Here is an 18754-nt window from a genome sequence, read left to right on the forward strand (position 1 = left end):
ATAAACATCCAGCCCAAAATAGATTTTCTTTCTCCTACTTTTATCAAGAGTTACTAATATGGAGTTAAATATATTCTTTCTCAGTGTTCCAGAAGTGTGTTTATGTAGTCACAGGTCCAAAAGGAAGAGCAGAAAATGTTTTATATCACAATATTTAAAAATTGAAATTAAAAAGAGGGAGAGGAGGTGCAATGCCACTATGAAGTACGTTTAAGTCATTCTTTGAATTCTAGGAAATTCTCCAAATCCCAGAGGAAATAAAAAAGAAGTGCTCATTCTTGGTACTCTATACTTGGTAACAGTACAATTAAACACCACCTGCTATACATATATATAGACACCACCCTTATACACATGTATGGAGGAAAAAACACAACAGAAACCAAAACACACCAAGATCGCCAAGTAGGAAAAGGAAAGCCCACCATGAGAGAGTGTATTTACAAGCCATTGGAGAAAAAGAAAGGGTATAATGAGAAGTAAGGCAACAATTTTGTAACCTGTCAAGAAGCATAAATTCCTGAGGTTTTGGAAGTAAATAAAGCACAAACAGAAACAAAGAATTACAGGGAAAGCTGATCCTTCAATTCAAATAAAGAAATGCTACGTCATGACCTGGTTGTATCTGCTCAAAGTTAACCCCAGTTTAGGGACTGTGCCAAGCACACTTCAAGAATAACTCTGTAAGAAAGAAACTGTCAAAACTGATACACTGAGAAGATCTGATAGAACTGCATGTGTGGGCTGGGGTTGTGGCTCAGTGGTAGAGTGTTTGCCCAGCACTTGTGAGGCACTGGGTTGGAGCCTCAGCACCACATAAAAATAAATAAATAGTAAAGAGTTATTGTGTAAAAAAAAAATAAAAAACGACATGTATGCACAGATGTACAATGTGTTTAATCAGTAATTAAATCCTTTCCACAAAGAATCTCCAGATTCTTTGAAATATTTAAGGATTAACACCACTCTTACACAAACCCTTCCAGAAAATAGAGAAAAGCAAATTCTCTCAAACTCATTCTATAAAATCAACAAAACATAGATACCAAAAGCTGACAGGGACATATAAAAATGGAAAAATACAGGCCAAATTCTCTTACAAAACGACATATAAAATTCTAATCAAGATATTTTCAAATCAAATCTAGAATGTATAAAAATTGTAATGGTGACCAACTTGAAATTTATTCCAGGATTTCAGATATTTTAACATTTAAAACATCAATTTAATTCACCCTATTTACAGAATATAGGAAAAAATTCATGTGATCATGCAGAAAATCACATAATAAAACTCAGTACTCATTCATGATTTAAAAAAACCCTGAAGTAAACCAAGAACAGAAGTAAACTTCCAAATTCTAATAAGAAATAATAAAATAGTAGTCAACAAACATAGTACTAATAAAATATAACGGCCCTTCCCATTAAGATTGGAAAGAAAACAAGGATGCCCCCAATACCAATTCAGTGTGTAATGAGTCATTTAATTTTATAAATAAATGGAAATTGACTTTTTAATATAACACCATTTGCAGTAACATCAAATACCTAAGGAAACAATTTTATAAAAGATGTTAGCTAAAAATCTCTTCTCATAAACTATAATTCACTACTGAAAGAAATTAAAGAGCATCTAAATAAAAGGATATCTAAGTAAGTTTACATCTAAAGAAGAAAAAAATAAATCCCACATTCATTGAAAGGAGAACCCAACTTTATAAAATTGACCATTCTGCCACATTCTCTATAGATGCAATACAATACCAATTAAAATATTATAACTGTGTGTGTGTGTGTGTGTGTGTGTGTGTGTGTGTAAACAGATGACTCTGGAATTTCTAAGTAAATAGGGAAAAATTATCAAGAAGAGCTAAAATAATCTTGAAGAATAAAAACAAAGGTGGAAAACTTAAACTATAAGATATCAAGACTTATTCTAACTCTACATAAATTAAAGATATAAAGATTTGTCACGTCTTTTGAACAGCATTTAAAAGCCAGACATAGTAAATGGAGATAAAATTCAGAATAGTAGTCATCTTTGGTTCATCACAGGGTCACAGGGAGCTTCCTGGGTGTAGACAATGTTCTGTTTTCAGGACTCAGGTGCTGGTTGCATTTTGTGTTCAATTTGAAAACTCATCAGACTGTGCATTTATAATGTATGCCCTTTTATGCATTTGTGCTATCAATTAAAATTTTACTGAAAACAACTAAAAAATTTTTCTTATGTATAAAACTAGTCATTTTCATACAGATAAATTTCTTTATTTTCAGTTCTTTATCAGATGTGCTGCTGGATGTTATCAGTCATAGCACTACTGCATTTCTCAAAGATAATAGTCATTATGGCATCCTAAGTCACTCCCAACCAGGGTTACAATCTCCAATCCTGTGCCACTTATTCTAAATACTACTATGTTCAGAGTATTCAAAATATTGCAGAATACTTCATGGTACAAATCAGGAGTTTCCTAGTTGAAATTGAGCCTTTTCCCAGGCATCTTGGACCCACTGGTTCCTTTTTTCTGCTGCTTCTCCACAGGCAATGAGGAGGCCGTAGTTGACACCAGTAGACGTGTAGGCGGGGCCATAGCCAGGAAAAGTGCACTTAAAAACAGATTAAATGATGCAATCAAGAGACTACAAGCAGCAGAGAGAGGTAAGGATCACAGAACTTAGACATTTCATCTGTTTGTTCACTAGTATAGAAGAGAAACCTTTGAGGAAGAATTAGGTGATTCCTTATTTGTCAATCTTTTCATTTTTTTCTGATGACAAGAGAAATAATGTTTATTACTCCCCTCAAAAAATTGACCTAGCAAACAAAAAGAAGAAATAAATCCAAAAACTGTAATCACCACGTCCAGAGATGAGCTTTAAATCTGAGAACATTTTCTTGGACTCTCCCCTTTGTGCATGCTTGCGTGCGTGTGTACACATGTATTTTAATGGGATCTTGCTATTTATACTGCTTGGTAACCTGGTTCTTGCAAACATTCATCCTCATTAACAATATGCCCTAAATTGGTTGCTGGATTTCTCTGGCCCCATGTGTAAACAACTTTCCTCTGTTATATGTCAAGTTATTCTTCCCATATAAGCAGGAAGATCAACAAGTCAAATAGAGAAAGAAGAGCACTTGTCTTGCCTAATCTGGGACTACAGTAGTGTTTTAAAAAGATGTGATTGGAAGCAGATGTGCCTTCCTCAGCATAGCAAAAGTTAAGACCTTACTGCTAGATATGGGTGTTTTATTAAAAACAGCAGCACTGTCGTACTACTACATGAAACTCTGGCCTGCCCAGAGCCAGGCGGTTCATCGAGAAGGTTCATCTTCAGTATCATCAGAGATGCTGTTTATTGATGCTTACTTGAGCGGGACTCTGAGCTGAGAATTTCACATCCCTTATCTCACTGGGGATGACTATTAATACTGCCTTTAGGCTGTTAGAAACTCAGAGCCTTGTCAGGGTTACAGAACTTGCTTCAACAGGCACAGCTTGAAAGAAACAGATCCAAGGTTCAAACCAACGTTCATCAGAATCCAGAGTGTGAGACATTGAATTGAATGTTTCCTCACTTTAAAATTTAAAGTCCCAACAACACCTAAGTGATTTTAATTATTTTTATTACAGGAGAAATATATACAAAAAATAAGAAAATATAAAGAAGACTCACCTGTTATCATCTAGACATTTATTATAATTTACATTATTTTTATTTTAAAAATATGATTTTTAAACAAAAGTGGGATTCTACTCTTGAAATTTTCTTTTTTTTTTTTTTGCAAAACATATTTTCTTATTCATTTGGTTCTGTACTAAATTAATTTGGTTCTGTACTAAATCATTATCTTTTTAACAAAACTGTTCCACAAGAATACTCTTCCATAAGAGATATTTATGATGAATTTCAGACACAAACATCTTATAATTTAAGATTTCACATGCATTTTCTAAGGCTTTCTCACCAGTTCTCTAATGTAAAGAAACACTGTAAGTCACCTTTTGTTTTTTTAATTTATCTCGTATTTTGAAATTCTTTAAGTGAACTAACCACATGGTTTTAATGAGAAAGAGTCTTTCAAAATCACTTATTAATACTGTTTAAAATATTCTTGTACCCTTAATTTATACCACAATTAACATATATTTAAAGATCTTAATTTTTGTTAACACCTCAAAATTTAAAGTCTGTTTCATCCCATGGATAAAATGGATGTTGATGTTCTCTAATAAATGTCCTGCGGCCTGACAAGTGCTTGTCCTTGTGCTCTGTGTGAAGGTGATGCTCAACAGCGTCTGGGTCAGTCCAAGCTGATTGTGGAGGAAGCCAACAAGACGATCATGGAGGTCCAACAGGCCACCACCCCAATGGCTAACAATCTCACCAGTTGGTCACAGAATCTTCAGAATTTTGACTCTTCTGCTTATAACACCGTGGTGGACTCTGCTAGAGATGCAGGTATATATATATAATTTAGAAACTTTTACAATTCAGATCCAGTTGAAATATTGGTCATTAAACTTTCCACACGATTTTTTTTTATTGTAAACAAATGGGGTACATCTTGTTTCTCTGTACATGAAGCAGAGGCATACCATTTGTGTAATCATACATTTACATAGGGTAATGGTGCTTGATTCATTCTGTTATTTTTTTTCCTTCCCCCCACCCCTCCCACCCCTCTTTTCCCTCTATACAGTCCTTCCTTCCTCTATTCTTGCCTTCCTCCCACTCCCAATCATGTATCGTCATCTGCTTATCAGCGAGATCATTCATCCTTTGGCTAAGGAGAGTGACTTACCTCACTTAGCATAATATTCTCCAATTTCATCCATTTGCCTGTAAATGCCATAATTTTATTATTCTTTCCACATCTTTTAATGAGAAACAGTATACTTTATTTGGGTTTTGGTTTGGAATATGGTAGACTTCAGTTTAGAAAAAGAAAATTTTACTCAATTCATCTATATGCCTGTGTGTGTTTATGTACATATACATGTAATATATTTTTTCTCAAATAAACAGTAAATAGATTGGTAGACCCAGATTTTTTTTTCTATGTGAAATAAGGACATCAATTGTTTTCAGTGTAAGACTGATTCTTTAGTGAAAAAAGGTCAATCAAATGTTAGAGTAAATAACCTTAACAAAATACTGTTTCTTTTTAGGGGAAAAATTACTAAATGGCATTGTTTTTACTAAACAGAATTGCTTTTTCCTTAACTGAGTAAAGCAGGTTACTTTCAGAAAATATGAATATGACCAAATATAATGACTTTCCATTAAGAACAATGCATTGGCCAATTTGAATATGCAATTTTATAGAATAAAATGAAATATTTTAATGATTACCTCCTTCAGTTATACATAGATATTAAAATCACATAATATTTGGGAAATCTTTTTACCATACTCACAATTTATTTAGGATCTTCATAACCTCTTAAATATCAATATTATGATAAATTATGACTTTCAGTCTGTCTGAAAACCATTCTCCAAAAGAGTTCAACAGACTATTTTTTTCCTACACTTGAATCTAAATTAGAAACAACTTTAGGATTTCATGTCGGATCTGTCCATCACTAGAACTTTTATCACAATTTACAAATTCCCTTTACTATAACAAGAAAATGGCTCTTTTATATCATATTTTCAGTATATATTCATGAGTTCTTCCAGTAACCACTCATTTAATTGCTTTTAAATTTAATCTTTCAATACATGAAATCCATTTTTTTTCCAAAATTTGCCTCAGGAATAATTGCTATATCTGTGTTAATTTTCCCTCATTTTCATCAGTCTTTATCAAGTGTTTCCAATAAGCATCCAGAACTAACTCAAATTGAAATTGGTTCAGGATATTCTTTTCCTCAAATAGCACTTGGGTTCAAAACAAAGTAAACGAAAGGGCTTACAATAATATAAGAGACTTTCTAAAGACTCTAATATAAGGTAGTTCCCTTTTTCTGAGAGAATTGAGTGGGGGACCCTGTCTTATGTAAATTTCTATAATCACAATTTAATATAACACTTTCATATACTTTGTTACATTTAATTTTTGAAGATTTTTATACTATAAAATGGCTGTTGTGGTCAGTGATCCAAACAACAAATATTTACCTCTATATTAATCAATACAATAAATTGAGAGTTACTAGTATTTACTTAATTTCATTCCTTATCCTGGAGAAACACCTTGTGTCCTAGGTACAAAGAAGTGATGTTTCCTTGACCCACATTGACATGTCTCCTCAATCTGAGTTCAGTTTGGCTCTTATAAGAGACTTGTTCTCGCCCTATCACTAATGCTCAGTGACCATAGTCTTGCCCTTAAGCAGGAGAATGCACAAGCAAATATTCATTCTCTGGTCCAGTGGTTCTCAAATATTAGTGTGCATCAGAATCCCCTGGAGGGCTTGTTAAACCCAGGTTGCTGGACCCCCCACTCCCAGAACTCCTCATTCAGTAGGTTTGGGATGGGCCAAAGAATTTGCATTTCTAGTAAGTTCCTTGTTTAGCTGATGATACTGACCTGAGAACCACACTTTAAGAATCACTGCTCAGTGACTGAAACTTCGGAAAAAGTTGTGCCATTTTCTGTAGTTTGGGTTTCTGTCATCAAGTTGCATCCTGGGGACCTGTGCTCTTTTCTATGTGTACTTCATGCATTCCAAGGAAGGGAACTGCATAAGATCAGTCATAGGCCTTTGGGAGGAAGCACAGTTATACTAGGCTGGATCAAGGGGCCTGTGTGCCCCATTCCAGCCATTTCCTCTTTGCTCTCCCACACCTCAGAGGTCGTTTTGTTCTCCAGGAGGTCCAGGCCTACAAAGGAAAAAAAAAAAAAAAAAAAAAAAAGATCAGTTAGGTCTGCTTGCAGCATCTCCTTTGTCTGGGCCCATAGACCATAGCTGCCCACACTCACCGTGGCACAGGTGCCACTTTTCTGGGTATTACCTGGTTTCCTCTGTCCAGTTCTGCCTCTACTGGACAGTACAGCAGCACTGTGATATATGCACAGACATCCTAGGAAACAATCTTTTTACCTCCTTTTACCCAGTGAAAATTCTTCTCATCGGTTGTATCGAGTTATTAGAAAGTCAAGTAGAACCTGTGCTGTACGATTAAAGGAACTTCAGTATGTTTGTCATGGGTCCTGCTCTTTAGGAATGTACATTATAAGTCAGCTTGTTCCACATTCAGTTTATAAATCACTATGCACTATAAATGTGACAAGATAGAAATGGATTATTCTTTGGGATTTACTATTATTTTGGTAGGATTAAAAATAATTTGTTATAGATCTACCAGAGGTAACCATGTGTTTGTTGTCTCTTCATGTAATTCTTGAAATGTACCTACCATTGAGAACTTCACCCATGTGATTAACTTTTATTGTTGCAGTAAGAAATCTGACAGAGGTTGTTCCTCAGCTCCTGGATCAGCTTCGTACAGTTGAGCAGAAGCGGCCTGCAAGCAATGTTTCTGCCAGCATCCAGAGGATCCGAGAGCTCATTGCTCAGACCAGGAGTGTTGCCAGCAAGGTAACTTATGAAAGGAGTCATCAGTCACTTGGTGATAATGAGACTGTGATGCTGAACTCCAACTCTTCAGGCAGCTTCCAGGGTCTGGAACCTTCCTACTATATTATCCAGTTCAGTAATTCTCAGCCCCATTTGTTCATTAGAATCCCATTGAAAAATAAGCTAATTCCTCATCCTAACCTCAGAAGAATATATCAGGATCTCTAGATGAAGAGCTCAACACCTGTATTGTTTTTTTAAAGCTCCTAGGGTTATTCTAAATGTGTAGTCAGGATTAAGAACCAGAGTTAATAAACTCGACAAACCTAATATAGCAAAACAAATCAATAATGCCCCAATAAAAATATACTCAATTCAATATCATTATCATTTGTTATTTTAACAGTTCTCTTAGTGTAATTACCATATGGGATAATCTTGCCCATCTGTCCTACCTCTTCAAGAAATTCTCTGGTACAACATAGATTATGCGAAGCATTTATTGACCATTCTTCAGGCTTAATCGAGGAATCATGTACAGTACCAGCTAAGTGGAAGAAACTCAACAGAGACCCTGTTCTGAGATACTTTCACAGAAGCAATCGAGCAAACAGATAACTAGAGCCAGTGTTGGTAGGGACGCTTCTTGATGTGACAATTAACATATTCAGTGTGGCAAAGTAGAACTCATTTTTGGACCCCTTTTTTGTTTACTTATTTGTTTGTTTATTGATCTATAGACCAGACTTACTCTTTGCAATCAAATTATATGGTTTCATTTTCTCAATTAAGAATTGGGTTGAACAGACTATGGTCCCTAATTACTGACAGAAAGAAGAGCAAGAAATCAAGTATTTTATAATGATAAAGATTATTCTTGGTAAATATATCCAAATTTTAAGTGATATATGATAAATGGTCCTATACCACAAATTATCTTATTTGGATACCCCAGTGAACACTTTGAAGAAAATTCATCTTTTTTTTTAATTAAAAATCATAAATTTACATAGGGCAATCTTGTTTGATTCAATCTTGTTTGATTCATTTTTTCCCTTCCCCCCCACCCCTCCCACCCCTCTTTTCCCTCTATACAGTCCTTCCTTCCTCCATTCTTACCACCCTCCTTATCCCTAACCCTAAACCTAACCCTAACCCTAACGCTAACCCCTCTTACCCCCCATTTTATGTCCCCATCCGCTTATCAGCGAGATCATTCATCCTTTAGTTTTTTTGAGATTGGCTTATCTCACTTAGCATGATATCCTCCAATTTCATCCATTTGCCTGCAAATGCCATAATTTTATCATTCTTCGTGGCCGAGTAATATTCCATTGTATATATATGCCACAGTTTCTTTATCCATTCATCAACTGAAGGGCATCTAGGTTGGTTCCACAATCTGGCTATAGTGAATTGAGCAGCTATGAACATTGATGTGGCCGTATCTCTGTAGTATGCTGATTTTAAGTCCTTTGGGTATAGGCCAAGGAGTGGGATAGCTGGGTCAAATGGTGGTTCCATTCCAAGCTTTCTGAGGAATCTCCATACTGCTTTCCAGAGTGGCTGCACTAATTTGCAACCCCCCAGCAATGTATGAGTGTACCTTTTTCCCCACATCCTCGCCAACACCTATTGTTGCTTGTGTTCTTGATAATCACCATTCTAATTGGGGTGAGATGAAATCTTAGGGTAGTTTTTATTTGCATTTCTCTTATTACTAGAGATGTTGAACATTTTGAGACCCTGCATCTTATAGAAGAAAATGTAGGTCCAAACCTTCAACTTGTTGGCTTAGGATCAGACTTCCTTAACAGGACTCCCATAGCACAAGAAATAAAAGCTAGAATCAACCACTGGGATAGATTCAAACTAAAAAGCTTTCTCTCAGCAAAGGAAACTATCAGTAATGTGAAGAGAGAGCCTACAGAGTGGGAGAATATCTTTGCCACTCATACTTCAGATAGAGCGCTAATTTCCAGAATCTATAAAGAACTCAAAAAACTCTACACCAAGAATACAAATAATCCAATCAACAAATGAGCTAAGGAAATGAACAGACACTTCACAGAAGAAGATGTACAAGCAATCAACAGATATATGAAAAAATGTTCAACATCTCTAGTAAGAAAATTCATCTTAAAGGTACATTAAGAAATGACATTTTAAAAGCTAGGTTTCTGAGCGTAACTTCTCGTAATACTATGTACATGGGGTATAACCTTGGGGTCTTAATTACCTCAAACCATTTTCTAAAGAGAGTCTGGGCATTACCCTTGGAAACTTGCCCAATCCCCAAAGTGCAAGGCTTTTTCTACAAACAAACCTCCTGCTCAGACTCTCACTTTTTACATAAAGACCTCAACCCCACACTTCATGATAGTATGTTAAGGTATATTGATCTCTACTCACTGGCAACATAAGACAGCTGTACTCCAGACACTTAGGAAGAGATTCTGATGCTCACTATCAACATTAGCCAAATCAATGTCAACTGAGGTAGACATATCTAATTATTCAGAAAGATTGATACAAATGCATGAATATACACAGTCCATCCATTTCTGAACAATCTAAAAATCCCCTATGAATCAGATCAGTTCAGCATATCACATAGGTCTCTTAGAAATGAATTGAAACAGTGCTTTGTCATGATGCCTGAGAATCATTGTAAGGAACATCTAAGGAATTTGTCATTACCAATAGTATAATGATAGAGCTAGGGACTGCAACATATGTTATAGTATCATCTTATTTCATTCTCCCAGCATATTTATTATCCTCATTTTACAGGTGAGAAAACTGAGAGTTAATCAAATTTCTCATGGTTATGTAGTTACTAAGTGGCATAGCAGGCTACAACACTGCGAAGCTACGTTTAGACTCCTCCCAACTATGCAGACGTGGTCAAGGATGTTGCCCCTCAGCCTCATCCCACACTCCTTTTATGATGACCCTGGGGAAGAAGTTCTTGGTGCCCAAGATTAGTTATGCTTATAAATAATTCTTGTATTAATTTTAGGGGCCTTGTGAGACCTCTATCAAAATGAGGAAAGGCCACTGAAAAGCATTCTACCCATTTCTGCAGAGTACTTTTAACAGAACAACTTTGTAACTCCAGATTCAAGTCTCCATGATGTTTGATGGCCAATCAGCTGTGGAAGTGCACCCCAAAACCAGTGTGGATGACTTAAAGGCCTTCACATCCCTAAGCCTGTACATGAAACCTCCTATGAAGCAGCCGGAAGTACCTGGAACCACAGATCAGTTTATCCTGTATCTTGGAAGCAAAAATGTAAGAGCACGAGGAGGTGATAATTTGAAAAAAGAAAGTTGCTTTTTCTATGCCTAAAACAAAGCTACCTAGGAAAAAACAAAACAAAAAAATTCCCATTTAAGTAACTCCAAAAGTAGAAATTATTTTAATGGCAGGATTGAAGTAGTGATTTAAGAGCAAAGTGGTTCCTTCTCTACAAAGGGATTTTTCTGGGATTGTTTTCTATCAGCATCACATTACTGAAAAGTCTGAACAAAGCATTTCAAAGGCCTTTGGAATAACAGCAGACTATTTATGCTTGCTGCTGAATCCTGTTTGTAGACATTTAGCAATTGGTATTGTCAGGATGCATCATATCCCTGAATTAGCCTGACAACATTAGCACACTCCTGGAAGCCATCAAATCTCCACAAGCCTGCAGTTCCTTTCCTTCCTGTCCAGGATGCATTTAGAGCAAGCACAGGGACAGCCGCCTTTGATGCACCCACAGGGAGTCTGGGCAGAAGAGCTGATGCCCAGTCCAGCAGGAGCTTTGGCTGATAATTCAGACCAGAAGTTGCTTGTGTACAAAGTATTAGGGTTGCTGATTGTGCTTTCAAAAAATGAAAATGGATGATGCTCATTTATATAAATTTTATGTAAGTGACTTCTTTATATTTCAGGCCAAAAAAGAGTACATGGGTCTTGCAATAAAAAATGATAACCTGGTATATGTTTACAACTTGGGAGCTAAGGATGTGGAGATTCCCCTTGACTCCAAGCCTGTCAGTTCCTGGCCTTCTTACTTCAGCATTGTCAAGATAGAAAGGTAAAATGAACTCATGACACACATTTCGTAAGAAATCTGTTGGATATACTCACACAATCTTCCTGTGGATGTTATAAGTAGCATTTTCTTCCTTTCAGTTGTGCTCATTTTTCTTTCATTCCTATACTCCTTCCCAAACATCTTAGTGGAAAATAAAAGGTTAGAAAAAATAGTCATCATCTCTAAATAGTAATTTGATTATTATATCTTTTTACCTGGCCATCCCATGAGTTAATCCCAAAAATGAAATGTCTTTTCCCCCTTCCCATCAATACTTAATATTCTATAAGTGTTTCTTAATGTGACAAAATCAAATCATCAATTTTGTGGTGAAGGGACATTAACATTTTGAGCTTAAGAAACTATTTTCTACAAATTATCAGACTAATAAAGAGTAAATATCCTTTCTGTCAACAGGGTAGGAAAACATGGAAAGGTGTTTTTGACAGTCCCAAGTCTGAGTAGCACAGCAGAGGAAAAGTTTATTAAAAAGGGGGAGTTCACGGGAGAGGACTCCCTGCTGGATCTGGACCCTGAGGACACTGTCTTTTATGTTGGTGGGGTGCCTTCAAACTTCAAGGTAAGCTATGTTTGACTTATTAAAAATCTACAGTTTTTATCCATAAAACCTAAAATGATATAGGGAGGAAGTTTGAAATCATTTTAAAGAGTTCAGCTCAGTAGATACTAGAATTCCACACCAGGATCTGTGAATCTCTGCCACCTGTATTTTTCACTGTCAAATGCTTTCAAGCTATTGCTGACACTTGAAGATCCATTAATTTCATTCTGACATGTGTAAAGGTGACTAATATTACCTCCACCTGCTCGTGCCTTGTGGTGTCACCATGATTCAGATTTAGTCTCCAGCTTTGCATGTGGCAATTTCAAAAACTCTGTTATCTCATCTAATACAGGAAGGAGATAAAATATCTGGGATGAGAGCTAATAGGACCTAGAGGAGAATTTGAGACCTGATGAAAGGTGGATAAAGGAAAGATCTCAGAGGAGTGGAAGTCAATCTAGCATTTACATCCCAGGATTATTACGACTACAGGCACATTATTGAATCTCTAAGAGACATTCCCTTTCTTTGTATGAGAACAGGAACACCTATCCCACAGAGCTGGTGCAGGATCAGTTTTTGTCATGAATTTGCTGTCCAGCATATACTGTGTTCCTAGTCTACATTCAACAAATCCCAGCTTCTCTGCTAAGATCTATGTAACTGACAGATCACTGCTTAGCTAAATGATTTGTCATAGAGTAGACACAAATCTTGTCTGGAAAAATATGTATGTCAATGGGAAGGTCCCTCTTGACGTGCACTTAATTTCATTGCCTATTCTGTGGTATTGGGGTGAAACGTGACCATGGGGTAATTGACTTTATCTGTCTGTTGCACAGCTTCCAGCCAGCTTAAATCTTCCTGGCTTCATGGGCTGCCTGGAGTTGGCCACTTTGAATAATGATGTGATCAGCTTGTACAACTTTAAGCACATTTATAATATGGATCCCTCCAAATCAGTGCCCTGTGCCAGGTAAGAGACAGTTAAGTGTACAAAAGACTTGGACAGTCAGTCTAGACCAGCATCAGGACAAGTATGAGTCAATATGCAGGTTTTCAAACTTTTCTTTGGGGAAAACAATTATGAAACCACATAATAATCATGCTTGCAAGAAACTGTTGAGTTTTTCTCTGCCACAGTGGAGTACACACAAGTAGTTACAGTGTTCACTATTTGAAGCTATGATATAGGAAACCAGAATTTCCCTGGAGACCTCAGTTGTCTTAGTACATAGCGAGGAGAAGAAATTTATTAAAAACAATTAATTTACTTGTTTTAGTCAGCTTTTTTGCTGCTGTGACTAAAGGACCTGACCAAAAAACTGTAGAGGAAGAAAAGTTTATTTAGGGCTCACCATTTCAGAGGTCTAAGTCCATAGATAGCCAGCTCCATTCCTTGGGGCTTGAGGTGAGGCAGGACACCATGGCAGAAGAATGTGGCAGATGAAAGCAGCTCACACCATGATCAAGAAATAGAGAGAGATTCCACTCACCAGATACAAATATATACCCCAAAGCCATGCCCACAATAGCCTACCTCCTCAGCCACACCCCATCTGCCTTCAGTTACCACTCAATTAATCCTATCAGACGATTGCTTCACTGATTGGGTTAAGACTCTTGTAACCCAATCATTTCTTCTCTGAACCTTCTCGTATTGTCTCACATGCGAGCTTTTTGGGGGCAACTCGCATCCAAACCATAAATATGAATACTTTTCCATGTGGACAACAGGAGTTCATTTAAAATGTCCACAGAAGATATTCTGAGAAAGGGTTAAAAGGGTATCACTTGAAAAACCTAACTAAACTGTAATGTTCATCTGACCCTGCACTTCCATTTCAGAGATAAACTGGCCTTCACGCAGAGTCGGGCTGCCAGTTACTTCTTTGATGGCTCTAGTTATGCAGTGGTGAGGGACATTACAAGGAGAGGGAAGTTTGGTCAGGTGACTCGCTTTGACATAGAAGTTCGAACACCAGCTGACAATGGCCTTGTGCTCCTGATGGTCAATGGAGTGAGTAAAAATAACTTCTTTATTTCCTTTGCTCTCTGCAATTCATGTTTTCAGGAACCTTCCTTGCTTGAGTGTGCCATGCCACAAATCGAATTTCTAGTTCAGAAAACAAAATTGGATATTTTTTCTTCAGGGAAGTTATGACAGCAATAATAAAAGCACCCCTAGAATGCATTTCCCTAGACTACAATTTGGGATGTATATTAAATATGCTCTTTTATGAACTCAAAATACAGAAAAATCAGTACCAAGATCTAGAACTTCATAGTGTCTGCAGAAATTTCATAGTGGCCTTCTGACATTTCCAAATTATATATTTTAATTGGCTTTTAAAAAAAAAAAAGCTTCAACCCTTCAAGTATGTGACTTTCCCTGGGAAGCCTTACATGCCACATGAATCCTATGTAAGTCTGATAAAATAATGAAATGAGGGTCCAGGGTCAATAATTCATGCATTAAATATCAAGGTTAGTTTCTTTTTGAATGTTATTTTTTTAAATTAGTATAAATAGAAGTCAAATGTTTTATTCCTAAACTCCAATGGATTTTTTCCACACTACCAGGAATACTCAAACTCTACTCAGGAAGTCACTTTCCACAGAATGGCAATTTACCACATTATTTTATTTTCAAATTCATTGAATTATTTTATGTATAAACCATCCTCTGAAACAAAACTGACCTCCAAATTACTTGAGTGTTAGAGAATTATTTTGGTTCTCCAATATCATGTGGTCCAAGTGAATAATAATTCCATACTTATTTACATAAATCCAGTGGAGCTAAATAATACAGAAATAGTCTTCTTTGTCTTTTCTCAGTATACATTGATGTTTGGGGGTGATTCTTTTCAACAAACCTTGAAATTATTTTTCAGTCTTGTGAATTTTCCTCTTAAAATGAGTGCAGCTGCATCTTTTGGCCTATTTCAGTTTTCAAAAGAGAAGGCAGTTGAATAAGCACAGTATATTCTACTGTTTTGAAATTTTTTGAAGTTCAGTTATATAGACTTAAATCTTCATTCATTAATTTTTTAAAGTAGAATAAAAATAAAAGAAGATTGCTATTTTAAATTGGGTATAAATATTAATACTTTTGTATATTAGTATGAGAAATAAATATCTGATAGGGAAGTAGTTATTATTTTTATTTCATAAGACTTCCTTAGAATTCAAATAATGTCAATTCTAAAGAATGCAGTGTTATTTCTCAAACTCAGCTAAATCTGACTCTACTTTCATGATAGCAGATACTCCCATCTTACAACTTCTTTCTGCAGAGTATGTTTTTCAGCTTGGAAATGCGCAATGGCTACCTACATGTGTTCTATGACTTTGGATTCAGCACTGGTCCCGTGCATCTTGAAGATACATTGAAGAAAGCCCAAATTAATGATGCAAAATACCATGAGGTACAGTAGTTGTGGTTTGGGTGGTTTTCGTTTTGATTTGGGTTTTTGTATCCAGACCTATTGATCTAATCAAATGGTCAAATGAGACAGGTAAGATAGTAATTAAAATGAACATCTTCATTTCTAAAGAGTGATCGAAGGGCCCTCATCTACTCAAACCCAGGAAAACATTTGCTTTAAATGAATGGCTGGTTTTGTCACGACATTTCTAATAAAAGAGTCACCAAAAAATTCCTTTTAATTATTTCATTGACCAAAAGACTCCTGTTAACCTTAAATAACTTGATTACAATTAGCACACCTATAGAGTCCTATCTGTTTGTTAAACATGCTCAAATGTAGATACAAAGCCCCACTAAATGTAAAAAGAGTAGTTAGAATAAACATAGAATTTCATTTTTAGCCAATTATCTAGAGTTTAGAAAATACTAGTTTACCTTAAAAGATAACTCAAAAATAATGTTCTTTAGTCTTGAACCAGATTTATGATCTACTGAAAATGTACTTCATCTGTTTTCATTAACAAGTACTTTAAATATACAATTTAAAGAAGCATATACAAAACATATTTTAATTTGAACCAAAATGGAGTAGGCAGGAGTGTATTTCCTTTTTGAGTTCAAAGTCCATGACCTTCCTGAAGTTGGATCACAATAAAAGATTTTAACTATTTCTCTGACTAGGATTTTTGCCTAGTCATTAGAACTGCTCACTGTGTCACCAAAAAATGACACCTGTTAATGTGCAGTCTCAAATCCAGAAGGCACCTACTTGAGAATGCAAGTGGCCACCAGAGACTGGACAATAAGGAAAATGAGGAACTGTTCAATAGGTATAAAGTTTTCATTGTGCTTGATGAATAAATTCTAGAGATCTGCTGACTAACACAGGGCCTATAGTTAACAACAATTCAAAGTTTACTGCTGGGGATATAGCTCACTGGTAGAGCCCTTGCCTAGCATGAAACCCTGTACCAGTATCTCAAAAAAAAAAAAAAAAAATTAAGAGGGTAGCCAGGCACAGTGGTTCATGCCTGTAATCCCAGCAGCACAGGAAGCTGAGACAGGAGGATCAGGAGTTCAAAGCCTGCCTCAGCAACTCAGTGAGGCACTTAGCAACTCAGTGAGACACTGCCTCTAATAAAAATATTTTTCAAAGGGCTGGGGATGTGGCTAGTGGTTGAGCACCCCTGGTTCAACCCCCAGTACCAAAAAAATAAATTAATTAATTAAGAGGGTAGATCTCATGTTAAGTGTGCTACACACACACACACACACACACACAATTGGAGGGAGCACAACTTTGGTAAGTGTTGGATATGCCAATGACCTTACTTGTGGTAATGCTCTGATGGGTGTTCACCTATGTGCAAAATTCATCAAGTTGTATATATTAATTATCTGTATTTATATATCAATCATGCCTCAATAAAGCTGTTTTTTTTTTTTTTTTTTTTAAAGAAGAAAAGAAAGCACCTGCTATACTTCTTTCTCATAATCCTTCAGAAGGGACAGGAGAAAATAGGTCTCATGGCAAAATTTTGCTTGGGTCCAATCCCTCTTCACATAGGCATCCTTCCAAAGGAAATGTGAACTGCTAATTGTAAAAGTGTTTTCATATCTGTGAGTAAGAAAGGAAAACCTGTTACCTATTTTGTAGACAAAAAAGCACAAGGACAAGGAGGACCAGCTGTTACAGCCAGGATAATTGTAATACACGAAAGTCTTTAAAACGTTGACAGTTAAACATGATCAAGACTTTCTGTATTATTTCTCCCAGATCTCAATCATTTACCACAATGATAAGAAAATGATTTTGGTAGTTGACAGACGGCATGTCAAGAGCATGGACAATGAAAAGATGAAAATACCCTTTACAGATATATTCATTGGAGGGGCTCCCCCAGAAATCTTACAATCCAGGTAAGTTTTTCTTTAGTTATACAGCCGTTGGTTCCTAATGATGTTCTGGTATATACTCAATATCCAGAAGAGGTTCAGTAACGGGTGTAGCATCCCCACTTGCTACCTTTACATGCATTACTAGGTGCAGGCACACATTCATACACTTGCAGACCCTCTGCAGCCCATGCTCATGATCTCCTTAAATTAGCATCTCATAGATGTACATCACAGGTTCTTTAAATTATTGCATTGTTCTCAGAACATAGTCTAATGCAATATTTCTCTTTGACAAGAGCAGAACATGAGTATTGTGTGAAGACAAGAAAGCATTGTGTTCAATTACTTTTGGTTTAAACTTAATTGATTTTGAATGTTCTAATAGTATCGGAGATACTTATCTTTAGGTTATCCAAGGGGTTGTGAATTATGTGTAGTGAAATATTATTCTAGTGTATTCAAAAATTCACCTTACTGTAGTCAATTAATGGAATCAAACTGTAAAACCAAGAGGCCACTATGCATACATATGCTATATATAATATGTATGATATATTAATATATATTACATAGTAATGTGTATATTAATATACATATTAATGTTAATATTAATATGTACATTATATATTGATATATTAATATGTATATCATATATAATATATTAATATGTATATTATATTAATATGTGTATTACATATATTAATATGTATATTTATATACAGCATATATATGTAATAATGTACATTAGTGGATTTTGAAAACGATAAAGATGTAAACAAGTTGTCTTGACTCCAAACAAAACTCCTTAGTAGGCAAAGATTAGACATTACTTTGTGCTTGTCAAAAAAAGCTTGAGAACATGAATGATTATGAAGCCATTATAAATGACTATAATAAACTCAAATTGCATAGCCTACATACACAGAGTAATGTCATTATTATCATCCTGGCCATATCAGTGAAGGCTCCTTTTCTTTTCCAGAACCCTAAGGGCACACCTTCCCCTAGATATCAACTTCAGAGGATGTATGAAGGGTTTCCAGTTCCAAAAGAAAGATTTCAATTTACTAGAGCAGACAGAAACCCTAGGAGTTGGTTATGGATGCCCAGAAGACTCTCTTGTAAGTACCATTCAGTCAAAAGCTTTTAAATGAATAGACACGAAATCTCAGAAGCTAGAAAAGTCCCCTTTCAGATTTGCTGAGATCCTAAGTACATCTTGGGTTCCTTTCTG

General features: G+C 35.9%; 1 protein-coding gene across 3 annotated transcripts in view; it reads left to right on the forward strand.

Annotated features, from left to right (window-relative positions):
- LAMA4 (laminin subunit alpha 4) overlaps window positions 1-18754 on the forward strand; it is a 135356-nt gene that overhangs the window by 95700 nt on the left and 20902 nt on the right. For all 3 annotated transcript variants that reach the window (XM_079149110.1, XM_079149112.1, XM_079149111.1), the window contains 11 exons: window positions 2549-2665; window positions 4291-4470; window positions 7420-7559; window positions 10660-10833; window positions 11478-11623; window positions 12041-12203; window positions 13031-13164; window positions 14037-14208; window positions 15488-15619; window positions 17399-17541; window positions 18503-18641. In XM_079149110.1, coding sequence (XP_079005236.1) covers window positions 2549-2665; window positions 4291-4470; window positions 7420-7559; window positions 10660-10833; window positions 11478-11623; window positions 12041-12203; window positions 13031-13164; window positions 14037-14208; window positions 15488-15619; window positions 17399-17541; window positions 18503-18641 — 1640 coding nt within the window. The remainder of the gene's footprint in view (window positions 1-2548; window positions 2666-4290; window positions 4471-7419; window positions 7560-10659; window positions 10834-11477; window positions 11624-12040; window positions 12204-13030; window positions 13165-14036; window positions 14209-15487; window positions 15620-17398; window positions 17542-18502; window positions 18642-18754) is intronic.

Source organism: Sciurus vulgaris, assembly GCF_902686455.1.
Source record: "Sciurus vulgaris genome assembly, chromosome: 7".
Classification (NCBI taxonomy): domain Eukaryota; kingdom Metazoa; phylum Chordata; class Mammalia; order Rodentia; family Sciuridae; genus Sciurus; species Sciurus vulgaris.